At 42.8% G+C, this 14,859-nt stretch overlaps 2 protein-coding genes across 4 annotated transcripts; one reads left to right on the forward strand and one right to left on the reverse strand.

Moving 5' to 3' along the window:
* Positions 1-939: 939 nt before the first annotated feature.
* On the reverse strand, positions 940-11,502 carry si:dkey-154p10.3 (zinc finger protein 605). Of its 2 annotated transcripts, none has more exons than XM_027288463.1 (9): positions 11,386-11,502; positions 10,883-11,024; positions 7,809-8,275; positions 7,062-7,716; positions 6,065-6,125; positions 5,834-5,962; positions 1,662-1,795; positions 1,457-1,580; positions 940-1,199 (listed from the first exon to the last, which is right to left on the reverse strand). In XM_027288463.1, the coding sequence occupies exons 3-9, from the start codon at positions 8,247-8,249 to the stop codon at positions 1,046-1,048; spliced, it is 1,698 nt and encodes a 565-aa protein (XP_027144264.1). In that variant the 5' UTR covers positions 8,250-8,275; positions 10,883-11,024; positions 11,386-11,502; the 3' UTR covers positions 940-1,045. The 2 variants fall into 2 exon arrangements, with proteins under 2 accessions (XP_027144264.1, XP_027144268.1); XM_027288467.1 differs by having other exon boundaries at positions 10,867-11,024.
* Positions 11,393-14,128, forward strand: impa1 (inositol monophosphatase 1). Of its 2 annotated transcripts, none has more exons than XM_027288487.1 (9): positions 11,393-11,508; positions 11,941-12,052; positions 12,408-12,541; positions 12,643-12,747; positions 12,896-12,941; positions 13,209-13,317; positions 13,535-13,643; positions 13,724-13,875; positions 13,958-14,128. In XM_027288487.1, the coding sequence occupies exons 2-9, from the start codon at positions 11,990-11,992 to the stop codon at positions 14,080-14,082; spliced, it is 843 nt and encodes a 280-aa protein (XP_027144288.1). In that variant the 5' UTR covers positions 11,393-11,508; positions 11,941-11,989; the 3' UTR covers positions 14,083-14,128. The 2 variants fall into 2 exon arrangements, with proteins under 2 accessions (XP_027144288.1, XP_027144291.1); XM_027288490.1 differs by lacking the exon at positions 11,393-11,508 and adding an exon at positions 11,546-11,565.
* Positions 14,129-14,859: the final 731 nt, after the last annotated feature.

Here is a 14,859-nt window from a genome sequence, read left to right on the forward strand (position 1 = left end):
TATAAGAACAGTTTGAGGATTTTCAGTCAGGATTTAGAGTGCATCATATCACAGAGACCACATTAGTTAAAGTTACAAATGACCTCCTAATGGCTTCAGAGAAAGGACTCATCTCTGTACTTGTCCTGTTAGATCTCAGTTAGTTATCAGTTAACTAAACTCCAAGCATGCCTTAAGGATATAAAAAGTTAGATGACCTACAATTTTCTGATGTTAAATTCAGACAAACTGAAGTTCTTGTAATTGGACCCAAACACCTCAGAAACTCTCTTTCTAGAGACTTAGTTACTTTAGATGGGATCACCCTGGCCTCCAGCTCCACTGTAAAGAATCTTGGAGTTGTTTGTGTCTCTTGCATTGTCTCTCAAGCGGATGCAGAAAAACTAGTCCACGTATTTGTTACTTCTAGGCTGGACTATTGTAACTCTTTGTTATCAGGCTGCTCTAATAAGTCTCTTAGGACTTTGCAGTTAATTCAGAATGCTGCTGCACGTGTTCTGACAGGAACCAAGATCAGAGATCACATCTCTCCCATTCTGGCTTCTGGAGGCAGACATAGTCTTCAAGAGTAGACTTATGACTTTCCTTCACACTTATAGTTAGGGCTGACTCAGGTCATCCCTTAGTTATGCTGCTATAGGACTACACTTCCCATGATGCACTGGGCTCTTCTCATGTTACTAACTTAACCTCTTCCCCAGATTTTTAGTGCTCTCTCGTCTCGTCAGGTTCTCATGTACATTTATTATTATAAGCTTTAGTCATATCTCCATAAGGTTTATAGTTTGTTATTGTTTTGCTGCAGCTGTGCATAACCTAACCCTCTGTAAGGTCTCTGTTACTTTAGTGTCAAACGTTGATCAAACGTTGACCAAACGTTGATTAAACGTTGGAGGGTTCACTGTCAGTGGTGTACTGGATGAGGAAACCGGCTGAATCTGGTTTGTTTCAACTTTTATTAAAAAATCTGTCTAGCAGAAAAAATAAAAAAACTGACATCAGCAGTACATTAGGTGACATCATCAAACTCCAATCAGAAGTGAGGTCACAGTGTGGCATGCTGGGAGAAGTCGTGGTGTCTGCGGACGTGTCTCAGCAGCAGCTGACGGTCCGGACTCGAGTACTCACACTGTTGGCATGGAAACGCCTCACCAGTGTGATGACGGCGAGCGTGGAGGTCCAAACTCTTCTTCTGGATGCTGAGAGACAAACAGGACAGGAGTTACTATGGCAACCATTGACCACGCCCAATTCTATAATTTCCCAGCTTGGGATAAATAAAGTATATCTATCCATCTATCTATCCATCTATCTATCTGTTCATGGAGTTAAGGTCACCATGGCAACCTAAAGGATACAGGGCTAGAGGAGGAGCCAAGTGCAGTCAGTGCGTTCTCAGGTGTGTGTGTGTGTTCTCAGGTGTGTGTGTGTGTGTGTGTGTTCTCAGGTGTGTTACCTGCTGTAGTCACAGTGCTGACACCTGTAGGGTTTCTCCTGACTGTGTGTTCGGCTGTGTCTGATCAGAGAGCTGCGATCTATCGAAGCGTACGGACACTCAGCACACCTGTGCGGCTTCTCACCTGAAAACACACACAGCCAGTGCAGACAGTTAATTACATGTGTGTGTTACCTGTGTGTGTCCTCAGGTGTGGGTGTGTTACCTGTGTGTGTCCTCAGGTGCTGCAGCAGTGAGGCCTTCAGTCTGCTGCTGTAGGGACAGTGAGGACAGGTGAAAGGTTTGTCTCCTCCATGGACGCCCAGGTGACGCCTCAGAGTCAGCTTGGTGGAGAACTTCCTGCAGAGAAAAACATCATAGCTCTTACCTGTCCTCTCCTGTGATTGGTTAGTGCTGGGATTAATAAGGGACGCACATTTGCACAAGTTACTGCACATATGTATATTTTCTTATGTATATTTTTTAGAGGTAGAACTAAATGTTCTTCCTCATTGAGTGTGCCTGAAAGTGCACACTATATGTTATCCAGCGCGCTTATTGAATGTGCCTGAAAGAGCACACTCTTTAAAACCTCCCGGGCTTATTCTTCGTCTTCCGTTTCTTCTGCCAAAAATCGCCAAAAATGATGCCAAAAAATGAATGGCTGTGTATTGCGAGAACTTTCAAGAGCAAGAGTGTGTGATGTCATCGCTAGAGTGGAGAGGAGAGACAACAATCAGTGAAAAAATAAAACATATTCGACTACTGTGGCCTCAAATGCACCACTACAGATACGATTTATACATAAAATTTGTCGTCTCACTCACATTCGCCTGCTAAAGCTGTCAGATATATCATTTTGGCGGGAGACGCAAAGATGCGGCAGTAACACCCATCGACAGCCTCATAGACTGCCATGTTAAAAAGGCGGGAAATTTTCTGGAGGAAAGCAGAAGTAACGTTTCTCTGAATTGCTCTCAAGGGCACATTTCTTCACTTATCGACACAAAACAAATATGTAGACGTTCAGGAAGGGCTCAGCATGCTCCAAGTTATGTCGGTTCAATGATTGGAAATACGGTTTTGGCCAGAGATCCTTCCGTTCGAGGGGTGGTCTCAGCATTTTCTCTCTGTCTCTGTCAGCATTCCCAACTGACATTCTCATAGGTGCAGTAACTGCTCTCCTGATTAGAGTTGGTCCTGGTTGCTTAGCAACCTTAAGCCTGCTTGAAGGAGGAGGGGGGGAGGGGCCAGCAGGCAGAAGCCGAGCAGCGGCCATTTTAGCAGTTATTGGCACTTAATTTGAACTTCTGTCTAAAATGGCAGACAGAGACAGCAGAGTAAAGACATGCTATTTGCTAACATTAGCGACCAATGCTAAAATTAATGCTAATTAACATCAAATAATCAAATCAAATACTAATCAAATACATGTTATTTGCTAACATGCTAATATTAACATGTAGGGATGTAACGATACACTCAACTCACGACTCGATTCGAGTCACGATTTTTTGTTCACGATACGTTTTTTTCACGATTTTTGTTAAAATCAAAATGAGCTACAGACAAATTCTGACCAAATAAAATTTTCTTTTTATTTGTAGGAAAAAAATCTCTCTTTACAGAAACTCTCAAACAGTTTGTGTTCTTATTAGGGCTGCCAGCAAGCAGCTGATCTGACCATTACCTTTCAGCTTGAAGTATGAGCTAACTGAAAATAAAAACAATTAAGATGATAGCTCATTAACCCTTTAATGAGAGTCCACGGCCCCGGGACACGGCGAGGTCCGGGCACTGTAAACGCAGAGCCGGTCGCGGCGCCGCAGAGGAAATGCGCCCGGCGGGGGCCAGCCAGCACCAGGGAGAGGTCCCATGAGGGGATCCTCCCGCACCGTGCGGCCTCCCTGACCCGAGTTGAATCCCCCGGGCAGACTGCGCGGAAGTTGCGGTGATTGGTTAAAATTGCAACACCCCTGAATTCTCGGGGATTCACTGAAGTTGCGTTGAAGTTGCAAATCGCAACATCGTGAATTCCTGGAGGGTCTGTGTTATGGTATCATTTACAGTACAGTCAGGCCTGACGCCGATTACCACTACTGCGCGCGCGTGTGTGTGTGTGTGTGTGTGTAGGGGTGTGTGTGTGCGTGTGTGTGTGTGTGTGTGTGTGTGTGAGACACAGAAAGGCAGACGCGGCAGTGGAAGCTGCAGCCACAACGTAACCTATTTCTAATTTTTTTAAAAATACGAAAAAGAACATATCCTACTTCTCTCGCATTCGCCAAGAATCGCGATTCATTTTTTCTGTCGACCGATGCGAGTCGTCATGCATTTGTACCGATTTTAATCGTGGCACGATGTATCGTTACATCCGTATTAACATGCTAATGTTAATTAATAATTGCTAGTGCATCAACACATCAGCGATAACATGTTAATGCTAACATGCTAATGTTAATTGCTCCTGTGTCTAAATAAACATGTTAAAAATGACTGTTTGAGGTGTGCTTTTTGAATACAGACCCCGGCAACAGCCCACTCGTCACTCTCAAAATTTGCTACTGAATTTGCTGAGCAGTGTCAGTAATAATGTATGGGGGTGATGGGGCCAGAGTCAGGCACACTCAAAATTTCTTTAGAAATGTTCTAGTTAGAGTTTATTCTGCATGCCTGTGCATACAGTGTTCTGTGTTACTGTGACGCTGCTGCAACGAAATAATTTCTCAATAAAGTACTAAAAAGTGTGAGGACGTGTGGACTGAGGGATTGTGGGTAATTTTATTTTAATATTCAACCATCAAAAGTCACCTGTGGTGTATTCACCTGTGGTGTTGTCACCTGTGATGTTGTCACCTGTGATGTAGTCACCTGTGATGTAGTCTCCTGTGGTGTAGTCACCTGTGGTGTAGTCACTTGTGGTGTTGTCACCTGTGATGTAGTCTCCTGTGATGTAGTCTCCTGTGATGTAGTCACTTGTGGTGTAGTCACCTGTGATGTAGTCACTTGTGGTGTAGTCTCCTGTGGTGTAGTCACTTGTGGTGTTGTCACCTGTGATATAGTCACCTGTGGTGTATTCACCTGTGATGTAGTCACCTGTGGTGTAGTCTCCTGTGGTGTAGTCACTTGTGGTGTTGTCACCTGTGATATAGTCACCTGTGGTGTATTCACCTGTGATGTAGTCACCTGTGATGTAGTCTCCTGTGGTGTAGTCACCTGTGATGTAGTCTCCTGTGATGTAGTCACCTGTGGTGTAGTCTCCTGTGGTGTAGTCACTTGTGGTGTTGTCACCTGTGATGTAGTCACCTGTGATGTAGTCACCTGTGGTGTAGTCACCTGTGGTGTAGTCACCTGTGGTGTAGTCACTTGTGGTGTAGTCTCCTGTGGTGTAGTCACTTGTGGTGTTGTCACCTGTGATATAGTCACCTGTGGTGTATTCACCTGTGATGTAGTCACCTGTGGTGTAGTCTCCTGTGGTGTAGTCACTTGTGGTGTTGTCACCTGCGATGTAGTCACCTGTGGTGTATTCACCTGTGATGTAGTCACCTGTGATGTAGTCTCCTGTGGTGTAGTCACCTGTAGTGTAGTCACCTGTGGTGTAGTCTCCTGTGGTGAAGTCACCTGTGGTGTTGTCACCTGTGATGTTGCCACCTGTGGTGTAATTACCTGTGATGTTGTCACCTGTGGTGTAATTACCTGTGATGTTGCCACCTCTGGTGTAATTACCTGTGATGTTGTCACCTGTGGTGTAGTTACCTGTGATGTTGCCACCTGTGGTGTAATTACCTGTGATGTTGTCACCTGTGGTGTAATTACCTGTGATGTTGCCACCTGTGGTGTAATTACCTGTGACGTTGCCACCTGTGGTGTAATTACCTGTGATGTTGCCACCTGTGGTGTAATTACCTGTGATGTTGCCACCTGTGGTGTAATTACCTGTGATGTTGCCACCTGTGGTGTAATTACCTGTGATGTTGCCACCTGTGGTGTAATTACCTGTGATGTTGCCACCTGTGGTGTAATTACCTGTGATGTTGTCACCTGTGGTGTAATTTCCTGTGATGTTGCCACCTGTGATGTTGCCACCTGTGGTGTAATTACCTGTGATGTTGCCACCTGTGGTGTAATTACCTGTGATGTTGCCACCTGTGGTGTAATTACCTGTGATGTTGCCACCTGTGGTGTAATTACCTGTGATGTTGCCACCTGTGGTGTAATTACCTGTGATGTTGCCACCTGTGGTGTAATTACCTGTGATGTTGCCACCTGTGGTGTAATTACCTGTGATGTTGCCACCTGTGGTGTAATTACCTGTGATGTTGCCACCTGTGGTGTAATTACCTGTGATGTTGCCACCTGTGGTGTAATTACCTGTGATGTTGTCACCTGTGGTGTAGTTACCTGTGGCACAGAGAGCAACAGTAGCCTGTTTCTGTGTCCTCCTTCTCTTCGTCTGTTTTCGTCCTTCTGCTTCTCTTCTTCTTCTCTGCGACACTCGTCAGTGAACCAGGCTGACACCTGCTGGTCTGACTGAGAACAACACACATAAATGTTGCTTTCTGATTGGCTGCCAGGTGTCCAGCACTATCACACAATCACTGCTTCCTGATTGGTTCAGAATCAGTTGCGTACCTGTCTGTGCAGTCTGCCTCCTTCCCTCCTGTTTGTCCAATCAGCTGGCCCCTCCAGGTGTCTGCAGGAAACAGGTGGTCAGGTGTGTTGATAGGTTAGGGGTGTGGTTGAATAATCAGTTTGTCTCATGAAGCTTCCTCAATAAAGTGCTAACATGTCTGCCTCTAACTGTGAAGAAAAGGAGCTTCAATGCTTCCTTCATCATCTCCTTTAGCATAGGATACTCGGAGCATCCTATAGGAAAGAAAAGGAGGTGATACCGTCCCACAATTCCTTGTGGTAGTGACAAAAAATGGACACAGCGTTCAGTCATTAAACATCAGTGTGTTTAAACAGTGACAGCTGCAGAGAGAGCGTGTGGACATGAACATACGTGTTGACGTGATGTCACACTCTGATCATTGTGTGGACATGAACATACGTGTTGACGTGATGTCACACTCTGATCATTGTGTGGACATGAACATACGTGTTGACGTGATGTCACACTCTGATCATTGTGTGGACATGAACATACGTGTTGACGTGATGTCACACTCTGATCATTGTGTGTGTTGTGTTGTTGCCTGCGTTCACACACAGAGTCCAAACTGTTTGGAACTGTGCCATCCAGCGTCCTGCAGATCCTCATGAAGTTCCCGTTGCTGATTCCTCAGAGATCTTTGCCATAACTTGCTAATATGTTTGTGTGTGAGTGGACAGGAGGGTGAGCGAGCATAGCAGCTAACAAACACTTCATCTGCTTCTGTGACAGCTGGACAATATTCATTATTACTGACACTCTGACTGATGATGACGTCACAGTTTGACATTTCCTGCAGCAAACAACACGGTCAGAGCGCGGGGAGGATCCAGGAAGGATCTCAGAGGAGCGTTTTGTAGTCCATCTTCTGGACTTTGTAGTTTTACCACAGATCACGTCAACAACATTCACATCATCCTCATCATGACCTTGTTATGATAAAAGTGGTTAGGAAAGCATTCTAGGTGTTCTCACCTGACCGGCTGCTGCGGCGACGCCTGTCACACCCGTCATGTGTTTGTTGGTGAACGTTTCGTGAGGCGATGCTCCTGAACGTCCTCGGACAGAGTGGACAGGTGAACGGCTTCGCCACTGACACCTTCTTCTTCTTCTTCTTCTTCTTCTTCTTCTCCTTCTCCTGTTTGTGCTCCTCCCTCCTCCTCCTTCTCCTGCAGTGACTCCTCCAGTGAGGCTCCAGCTCCTCCCAGCTGTCGGCCGTCCAGCTGCAGCAGACGCACATGAACCCACTGCCGGCCCGGTGAGACTGGACGTGGACATCCAGCAGCCGCCTGGACGGCAGCGTCAGGGGACAGAGCAGACACGGAAGCCTCAGTTTGCTGCAGGGTGACGTCCTCGTCACCTGGCCGCCCGTCTTACTCTGCCTCAGGCCGCCGTGTCGTGACAGGTGGGGGGATTTGTCAGGGGGAGGCTGCACAAGTCGCAAGGCACAGGGAGGAGCAGTAGGTGGAGGAGGTTTGGCGGATGAGATGCGGCACAGTCCCAGAGTCATGAGGTGAGCGGACTGTGCCATCTCCTCCTGCGTGGCGGGGGGGTCGATGGGACAGGACAGATCCACTGAAGCTCCCTTTAAAGGGAAGATGGACGAGTCCTCCTCAAACAGAGTGCTCACCTGCACACAGGAACACCTGTTATCAACAAACACACACACCTGACAGACCATGTGTCTAAACCACAATACATTACTCTGTGTGTGTGTGTCACCTCACAGGTGTGTGCGACCTGCAGCCCCCCCTCACTGCTGATGTCACATGTGGGTGGGCTCATGTTGTCGAGCATGTTGTAGAGCAGGAAGTCTTCATCACTCTGCTTCGAGTCTTCGTTCAGATCCAGCTGATAGGGCGATGCCTCCCGGTGGAGCCCCGCCTCCTGTCTGTCCTCAGCCCCGCCCCCTCCATCAGCCCCCTCCAGGTAGGTGAGCGTGGGTGGACGGTGCCTGAGCAGCAGGTGGCTGCTGATGGAGGCCTTGAGGCTGCAGGTGAACTGACAGAGTTTACAGCGATACAGCTCCACCAGGAAGGACTCGACCAGCCCGCCCAGCAGACCCTCCACCTCCCCGCAGTACAGGCTGGAGCTCACAGCTCCGCCCGCCACCTGCAGCGTCACAGGGCTGATGTCACGGTACCGCTGCTTCACCGCTGACATCACTGTGACATCACAGAGGACGCGGCCTGAAAACAGAAGAACAGAGTTCAACAGAACCAAGAACCACGATGTTCATGAATGAAGACACGATAATATTATAATGACGATGATTATATGGAACATTACTACATATTATATTACTACATATCATATTACTACATATTATATTACTACATATTATATTACTACATATATTACTACATATCATATTACTACATATTATATTACTACATAACATATTACTACATATTATATTACTACATATTATATTACTACATAACATATTACTACATATCATATTACTACATAACATATTAATACATATCATATTACTACATATATTACTACATATCATATTACTACATATTATATTACTACATATCATATTACTACATATCATATTACTACATATCATATTACTACATAACATATTAATACATATCATATTACTACATAACATATTACTACATATCATATTACTACATATTATATTACTACATATCATATTACTACATATCATATTACTACATATCATATTACTACATATCATATTACTACATATCATATTACTACATAACATATTACTACATATCATATTACTACATATCATATTACTACATAACATATTACTACATATTATATTACTACATATTATATTACTACATATTATATTACTACATATCATATTACTACATATCATATTACTACATATCATATTACTACATATCATATTACTACATATCATATTACTACATAACATATTACTACATATTATATTACTACATATTATATTACTACATATCATATTACTACATATCATATTACTACATATCATATTACTACATATCATATTACTACATATCATATTACTACATAACATATTACTACATATCATATTACTACATATCATATTACTACATAACATATTACTACATATTATATTACTACATATTATATTACTACATATTATATTACTACATATCATATTACTACATATCATATTACTACATATCATATTACTACATATCATATTACTACATAATATATTACTACATATTATATTACTACATATTATATTACTACATATCATATTACTACATATCATATTACTACATATCATATTACTACATATCATATTACTACATATCATATTACTACATAACATATTACTACATATTATATTACTACATATTATATTACTACATATCATATTACTACATATCATATTACTACATATCATATTACTACATATCATATTACTACATATCATATTACTACATAACATATTACTACATAACATATTACTACATATTATATTACTACATAACATATTACTACATATCATATTACTACATATCATATTACTACATAACATATTACTACATATTATATTACTACATATTATATTACTACATATTATATTACTACATATCATATTACTACATATCATATTACTACATATCATATTACTACATAACATATTACTACATATTATATTACTACATATTATATTACTACATATCATATTACTACATATCATATTACTACATATCATATTACTACATATCATATTACTACATATCATATTACTACATAACATATTACTACATATCATATTACTACATATCATATTACTACATAACATATTACTACATATTATATTACTACATATTATATTACTACATATTATATTACTACATATCATATTACTACATATCATATTACTACATATCATATTACTACATATCATATTACTACATATCATATTACTACATAACATATTACTACATATTATATTACTACATATTATATTACTACATATCATATTACTACATATCATATTACTACATATCATATTACTACATATCATATTACTACATATCATATTACTACATAACATATTACTACATATCATATTACTACATATCATATTACTACATATCATATTACTACATATCATATTACTACATAACATATTACTACATATCATATTACTACATATTATATTACTACATAACATATTACTACATATTATATTACTATATATTATATTACTACATATTATATTACTACATAACATATTACTACATATTATATTACTACATATTATATTACTACATATATATTACTACATATATTAGTACATATTATATTACTACATAACATATTACTACATATTATATTACTACATATTATATTACTACATATATATTACTACATATATTAGTACATATTATATTACTACATAACATATTACTACATATATTAGTACATATTATATTCGTACATATCATATTTTAGTCATGTACTTTCTGTGTATTTATTACTTCATCTCTGCTGTTTCACTGCACATGCGGTGTGAAATGTTTCTGTGTATACAGACAGGTTTATGTTTATGTGTTTCTATGTGCACAGTTGTTGTTGTTGTTTTCATATTTAACATTTATAACTGAGTTTAAAGTTTTTTCCTTCTCAGTGTTTGTGACACAGGCTAACGTTAGCCGAGGCTAGCTGCTAACAGACAGCTAACAGCAGCTGCTTCTTCTTCTTCTCTGCAGCGAGTTTCTGTCTGATCAAACTCACCTGCTGATCAAACTCACCTGCTGATCAAACTCACCTGCTGAGTGACTCACCTGGTGGTTGTTGTTGTTGTTCTTCTTCTTCTTCTTCTTCTTCTTCTTCTTCTTCCTCTTCTTCTACTTCTTCCTCTTCTTCGCTGTGCAGCAGTTGTTTCAATCTGTCGCTGCCTCCTGTGGCTACATTCTGTAACTGCAGCTGCATTAAATAAACTGAAGATCAATAAAACTACAAAACTACAAAAACTGAAGTTTATTTTGTGTTTCCTGAGTTTTAACCAGTGACGTCACCTTCTGCACGTGACTAATTTAAACATAGAAGTGGATCATCAGCTGACCAGAGGCGGTTTAATCAAATCAAATGTTAGTCAGATTTTATTTGTACAGCCCAAAGTCACAAAGTCCATTTTCCTCTGAGGCTTTACAATCTGTACAGGGAGTGACACCCTCTGTCCTTAGACCCTCGGTTCCAGTGAGGAAACACACACACACACACACACACACACACACACACACACACACACACACACACACACACACACACACACACACACACTTACACTTGTGCTCCTCCCCTCAGGAGGCAGCAGGACTCTGCTCAACGACGGAGAAGAAGAAGGAGGAAGCCGGAAGTGAGCGGGGCCGCTGACCTACTGCAGCAGCATCGGATTATCGTCAGACAGGTGAGTTATGGTCAGACAGGTGAGTTATGGTCCGACAGGTGAGTTATGGTCAGACAGGTGAGTTATGGTCAGACAGGTGAGTTATGGTCCGACAGGTTTAGTCTCGTGTTGGTTCGGGTTTAACTGGTGACCGTCAGCCGAATGAGTCTGTGGTTGTCATAGTTACGGCAGGTGTTTAATCCAGAAAGACTCGTAGCTGTCCTCGTGAGCATAAACATACCCGAGTGTTTCCTGTCTCACACCTGGCGCAGACGCATTCGGCTCATGGTCACCAGTTAACACGGTCACTCGTTAAATCGATACACCGGTTCCTGACACGTCATCACGTACAGTCTGTTCATTAATTATCCACCTGTCAGATCTTTAATCAGAAGATCAGGTGATCAGACGGACCTGTCAATCATAATGTTTGATGACTCTCTATCCAATCAGCTGCAGCAGTGACACACCTGTCAGGTGAAACAGTAGCTCCTCCTCCAACATGGCTGATGTATGGCAGACCGCCATGGACCACGCAGTCGGTGCTGCACGGAGAGCTGGACAGGTGAGTGTTGTCTGCTGAGTCTGGACTGCAAGTGGATGTCGATGAGGTGTGTTGATGAGGTGTGTTGTTCAGGTGTGTTCAAGTGTGTTGATAAGGTGTGTTGCTCAGGTGTGTTGTTCAGGTGTGTTGCTCAGGTGTGTCGATGAGGTGTGTCGCTCAGGTGTGTTGCTCAGGTGTGTCGATGAGGTGTATCGCTCAGGTGTGTTGTTCAGGTGTGTCGATGAGGTGTGTTGTTCAGGTGTGTCGATTAGGTGTGTTGCTCAGGTGTGTTGTTCAGGTGTGTTGCTCAGGTGTGTTGTTCAGGTGTGTCGATGAGGTGTGTTGCTCAGGTGCATTGATCAGTTGCGTTGATCAGGTGGTGCGGGAGGCTCTGCAGGATGACAGGAAGGTGATGACGAAGAGTTCTTCTGTTGATTTGGTGACACAAACTGACCAGAAGGTGGAACAGCTCATCATCCAATCAGTGAAGGAGAAATTCCCCACACACAGGTAAGAAGCGCTCCCTCCCTCACTGTGAGGACAGACTGTGAGGACACACTGCACTTATGAGGGTCTCCACTGTCTGTGTGTGTGTGTGTGTGTGTGTGTAGGTTCATAGGGGAGGAGTCTGTAGCTGCAGGTGAGTCTTGTGTCCTGACTGATGCTCCCACCTGGATCATCGACCCCATTGACGGGACGACCAACTTTGTTCATGCGTGAGTTTTTAAGAATTCATTAATTACAGCCAATCACAGAGCAGTTAACAGTGTTTATGAATAAAAACATTAACTATGATCAACAGTATAATAAACTGTTATTAGCATAATAATTCAAACTGACCTTTAATTACTTTAATGTCAACAGATTTCCTTTTGTTGCTGTTTCCATCGGATTCTCTGTCAACAAACAGGTGAGTACAGTCCACCTCAGTCCTCTACAGCCCTCTACAGTCCACCACAGTCCTCTACAGCCCTCTACAGTCCACCACAGTCCACCACAGTCCTCTACAGTCCACCACAGTCCTCTACAGCCCTCTACAGTCCACCACAGTCCTCTACAGCCCTCTACAGTCCTCTACAGTCCACCACAGTCCTCTACATCCCTCTAGTCCACCACAGTCCTCTACAGTCCACCAGTCTTCTACAGTCCTCCACAGTCTCGCCTGTCTGTCTTTCAGGTGGAGTTCGGTGTAGTCTTCAGCTGTCTTGAAGATAAAATGTTTACAGCGAGAAGAGGCAAGGGAGCGTTCTGTAATGGAGAGCCACTGCAGGTTTCTGATCAGGAAGGTCAGCAATTAGCAACGCAACACAACACAGGGCAAAGCAACGTAACACAAGAGAACACAACACAAGGATTTATTCTTTAATTCTCCACAGAGATAAAAAAAAATTAAGAAAACCTGTTGATGTGTCTGGAGCCGATATGAGCGCAACAGACGTGAGGTCATGATGATCTGAGCCAATCAGAGACCAGAATCTGACCTCTGTTCGGTTCTTCTGTCAGACATCAAACAGTCCATCATCGCCACAGAGTTCGGATCCAGCAGAGACCCGGATGCTGTCGACAGAATTTTCTCCAGCCTGAGGAACGTCCTCTGCATCCCAGTACACGGGTAACACTACTGCTACAATGTTAGAAAGTCTGTGTGGTTCTGATTGTTCTGTGTGGTTCTGATGGTTCTGTGTGGTTCAGTGTGCGTGGAGCAGGAACTGCAGCCATCAACATGTGTCTGGTGGCCTCTGGCTGTGTTGAAGCATATTATGAGATAGGGATCCACGTCTGGGACATCGCTGCTGGGTCGCTGATCGTCTCCGAGGCTGGAGGAGTCCTGATGGACGTGGACGGTAAAGATGCTCAGACAGCAGCTCAGAGTGTCTGCTGGAGGAGAGACTGAACCTGTCTGTCTGTCTGTCTGTCTGTGTTCAGGAGGACCGTTGGACCTGATGTCCAGAAGAATCGTCGCCGCTAACAGCAGAACTATCGCTGAGCGGATCGTCAGAGAGATTGACGCCTTCGGTCCGCCCAGAGATGATGAGCCGCTCAGACGGTGAAGAGGAATTCAGTTTGTAACGTTAATAAAGTTTGTAATAAAAAACACAGCTGAGTTTGTCTGTTACCTGATAGGTCGAGCTTCCTTGTCTGTCCCACCTGGTCATGATGTTTGGGTAGTGATCAAACAATGAGTTTCCTCTGTTGGTGTCTGGACTCACCACTTCATGTCCAAAGGAACCACTGAGGAGGTTGAGGATCTGATCAGGATCAGAAGAACCCAGGTCAGATCCAGAACTTACAGTACAATGAGCCAGGTTCTGATCAATGATCAAACCAATAAGAACTGAAGTTAACCAAATCCTGTAAATGGGGTTAGGGTTTTTTGTGTTCTCCACGTTCTTTGTTCTCCACGTTCTGTGTTCTCCGTGTTCTCCATCTTCTCAATGTTCTTTGTTCCCCACGTTCTGTGTTCTCCACGTTCTGTGTTCATGTTCTTTGTTCCCTACGTTCTGTGTTCTCCACGTTCTGTGTTTTCCATGTTCTTTGTTCCCCACGTTCTGTCTTCTCCATGTTCTTTGTTCCCCATGTTCTTTGTTCTCCACGTTCTGTGTTCTCCACGTTCTGTGTTCTCCACGTTCTGTTCCCCATGTTCTTTGTTCTCCACGTTCTGTGTTTTCCACGTTCTGTCTTCTCCATGTTCTTTGTTCCCCATGTTCTTTGTTCCCCATGTTCTGTGTTCTCCACGTTCTGTGTTCCCCATGTTCTTTGTTCTCCACGTTCTGTGTTATCGTTCAGAAAGAAATCACTTCACATGAACATGCTCAGTGGTCGTCATG

Source organism: Larimichthys crocea, chromosome II, assembly GCF_000972845.2.
Source record: "Larimichthys crocea isolate SSNF chromosome II, L_crocea_2.0, whole genome shotgun sequence".
NCBI lineage: Eukaryota > Metazoa > Chordata > Actinopteri > Sciaenidae > Larimichthys > Larimichthys crocea.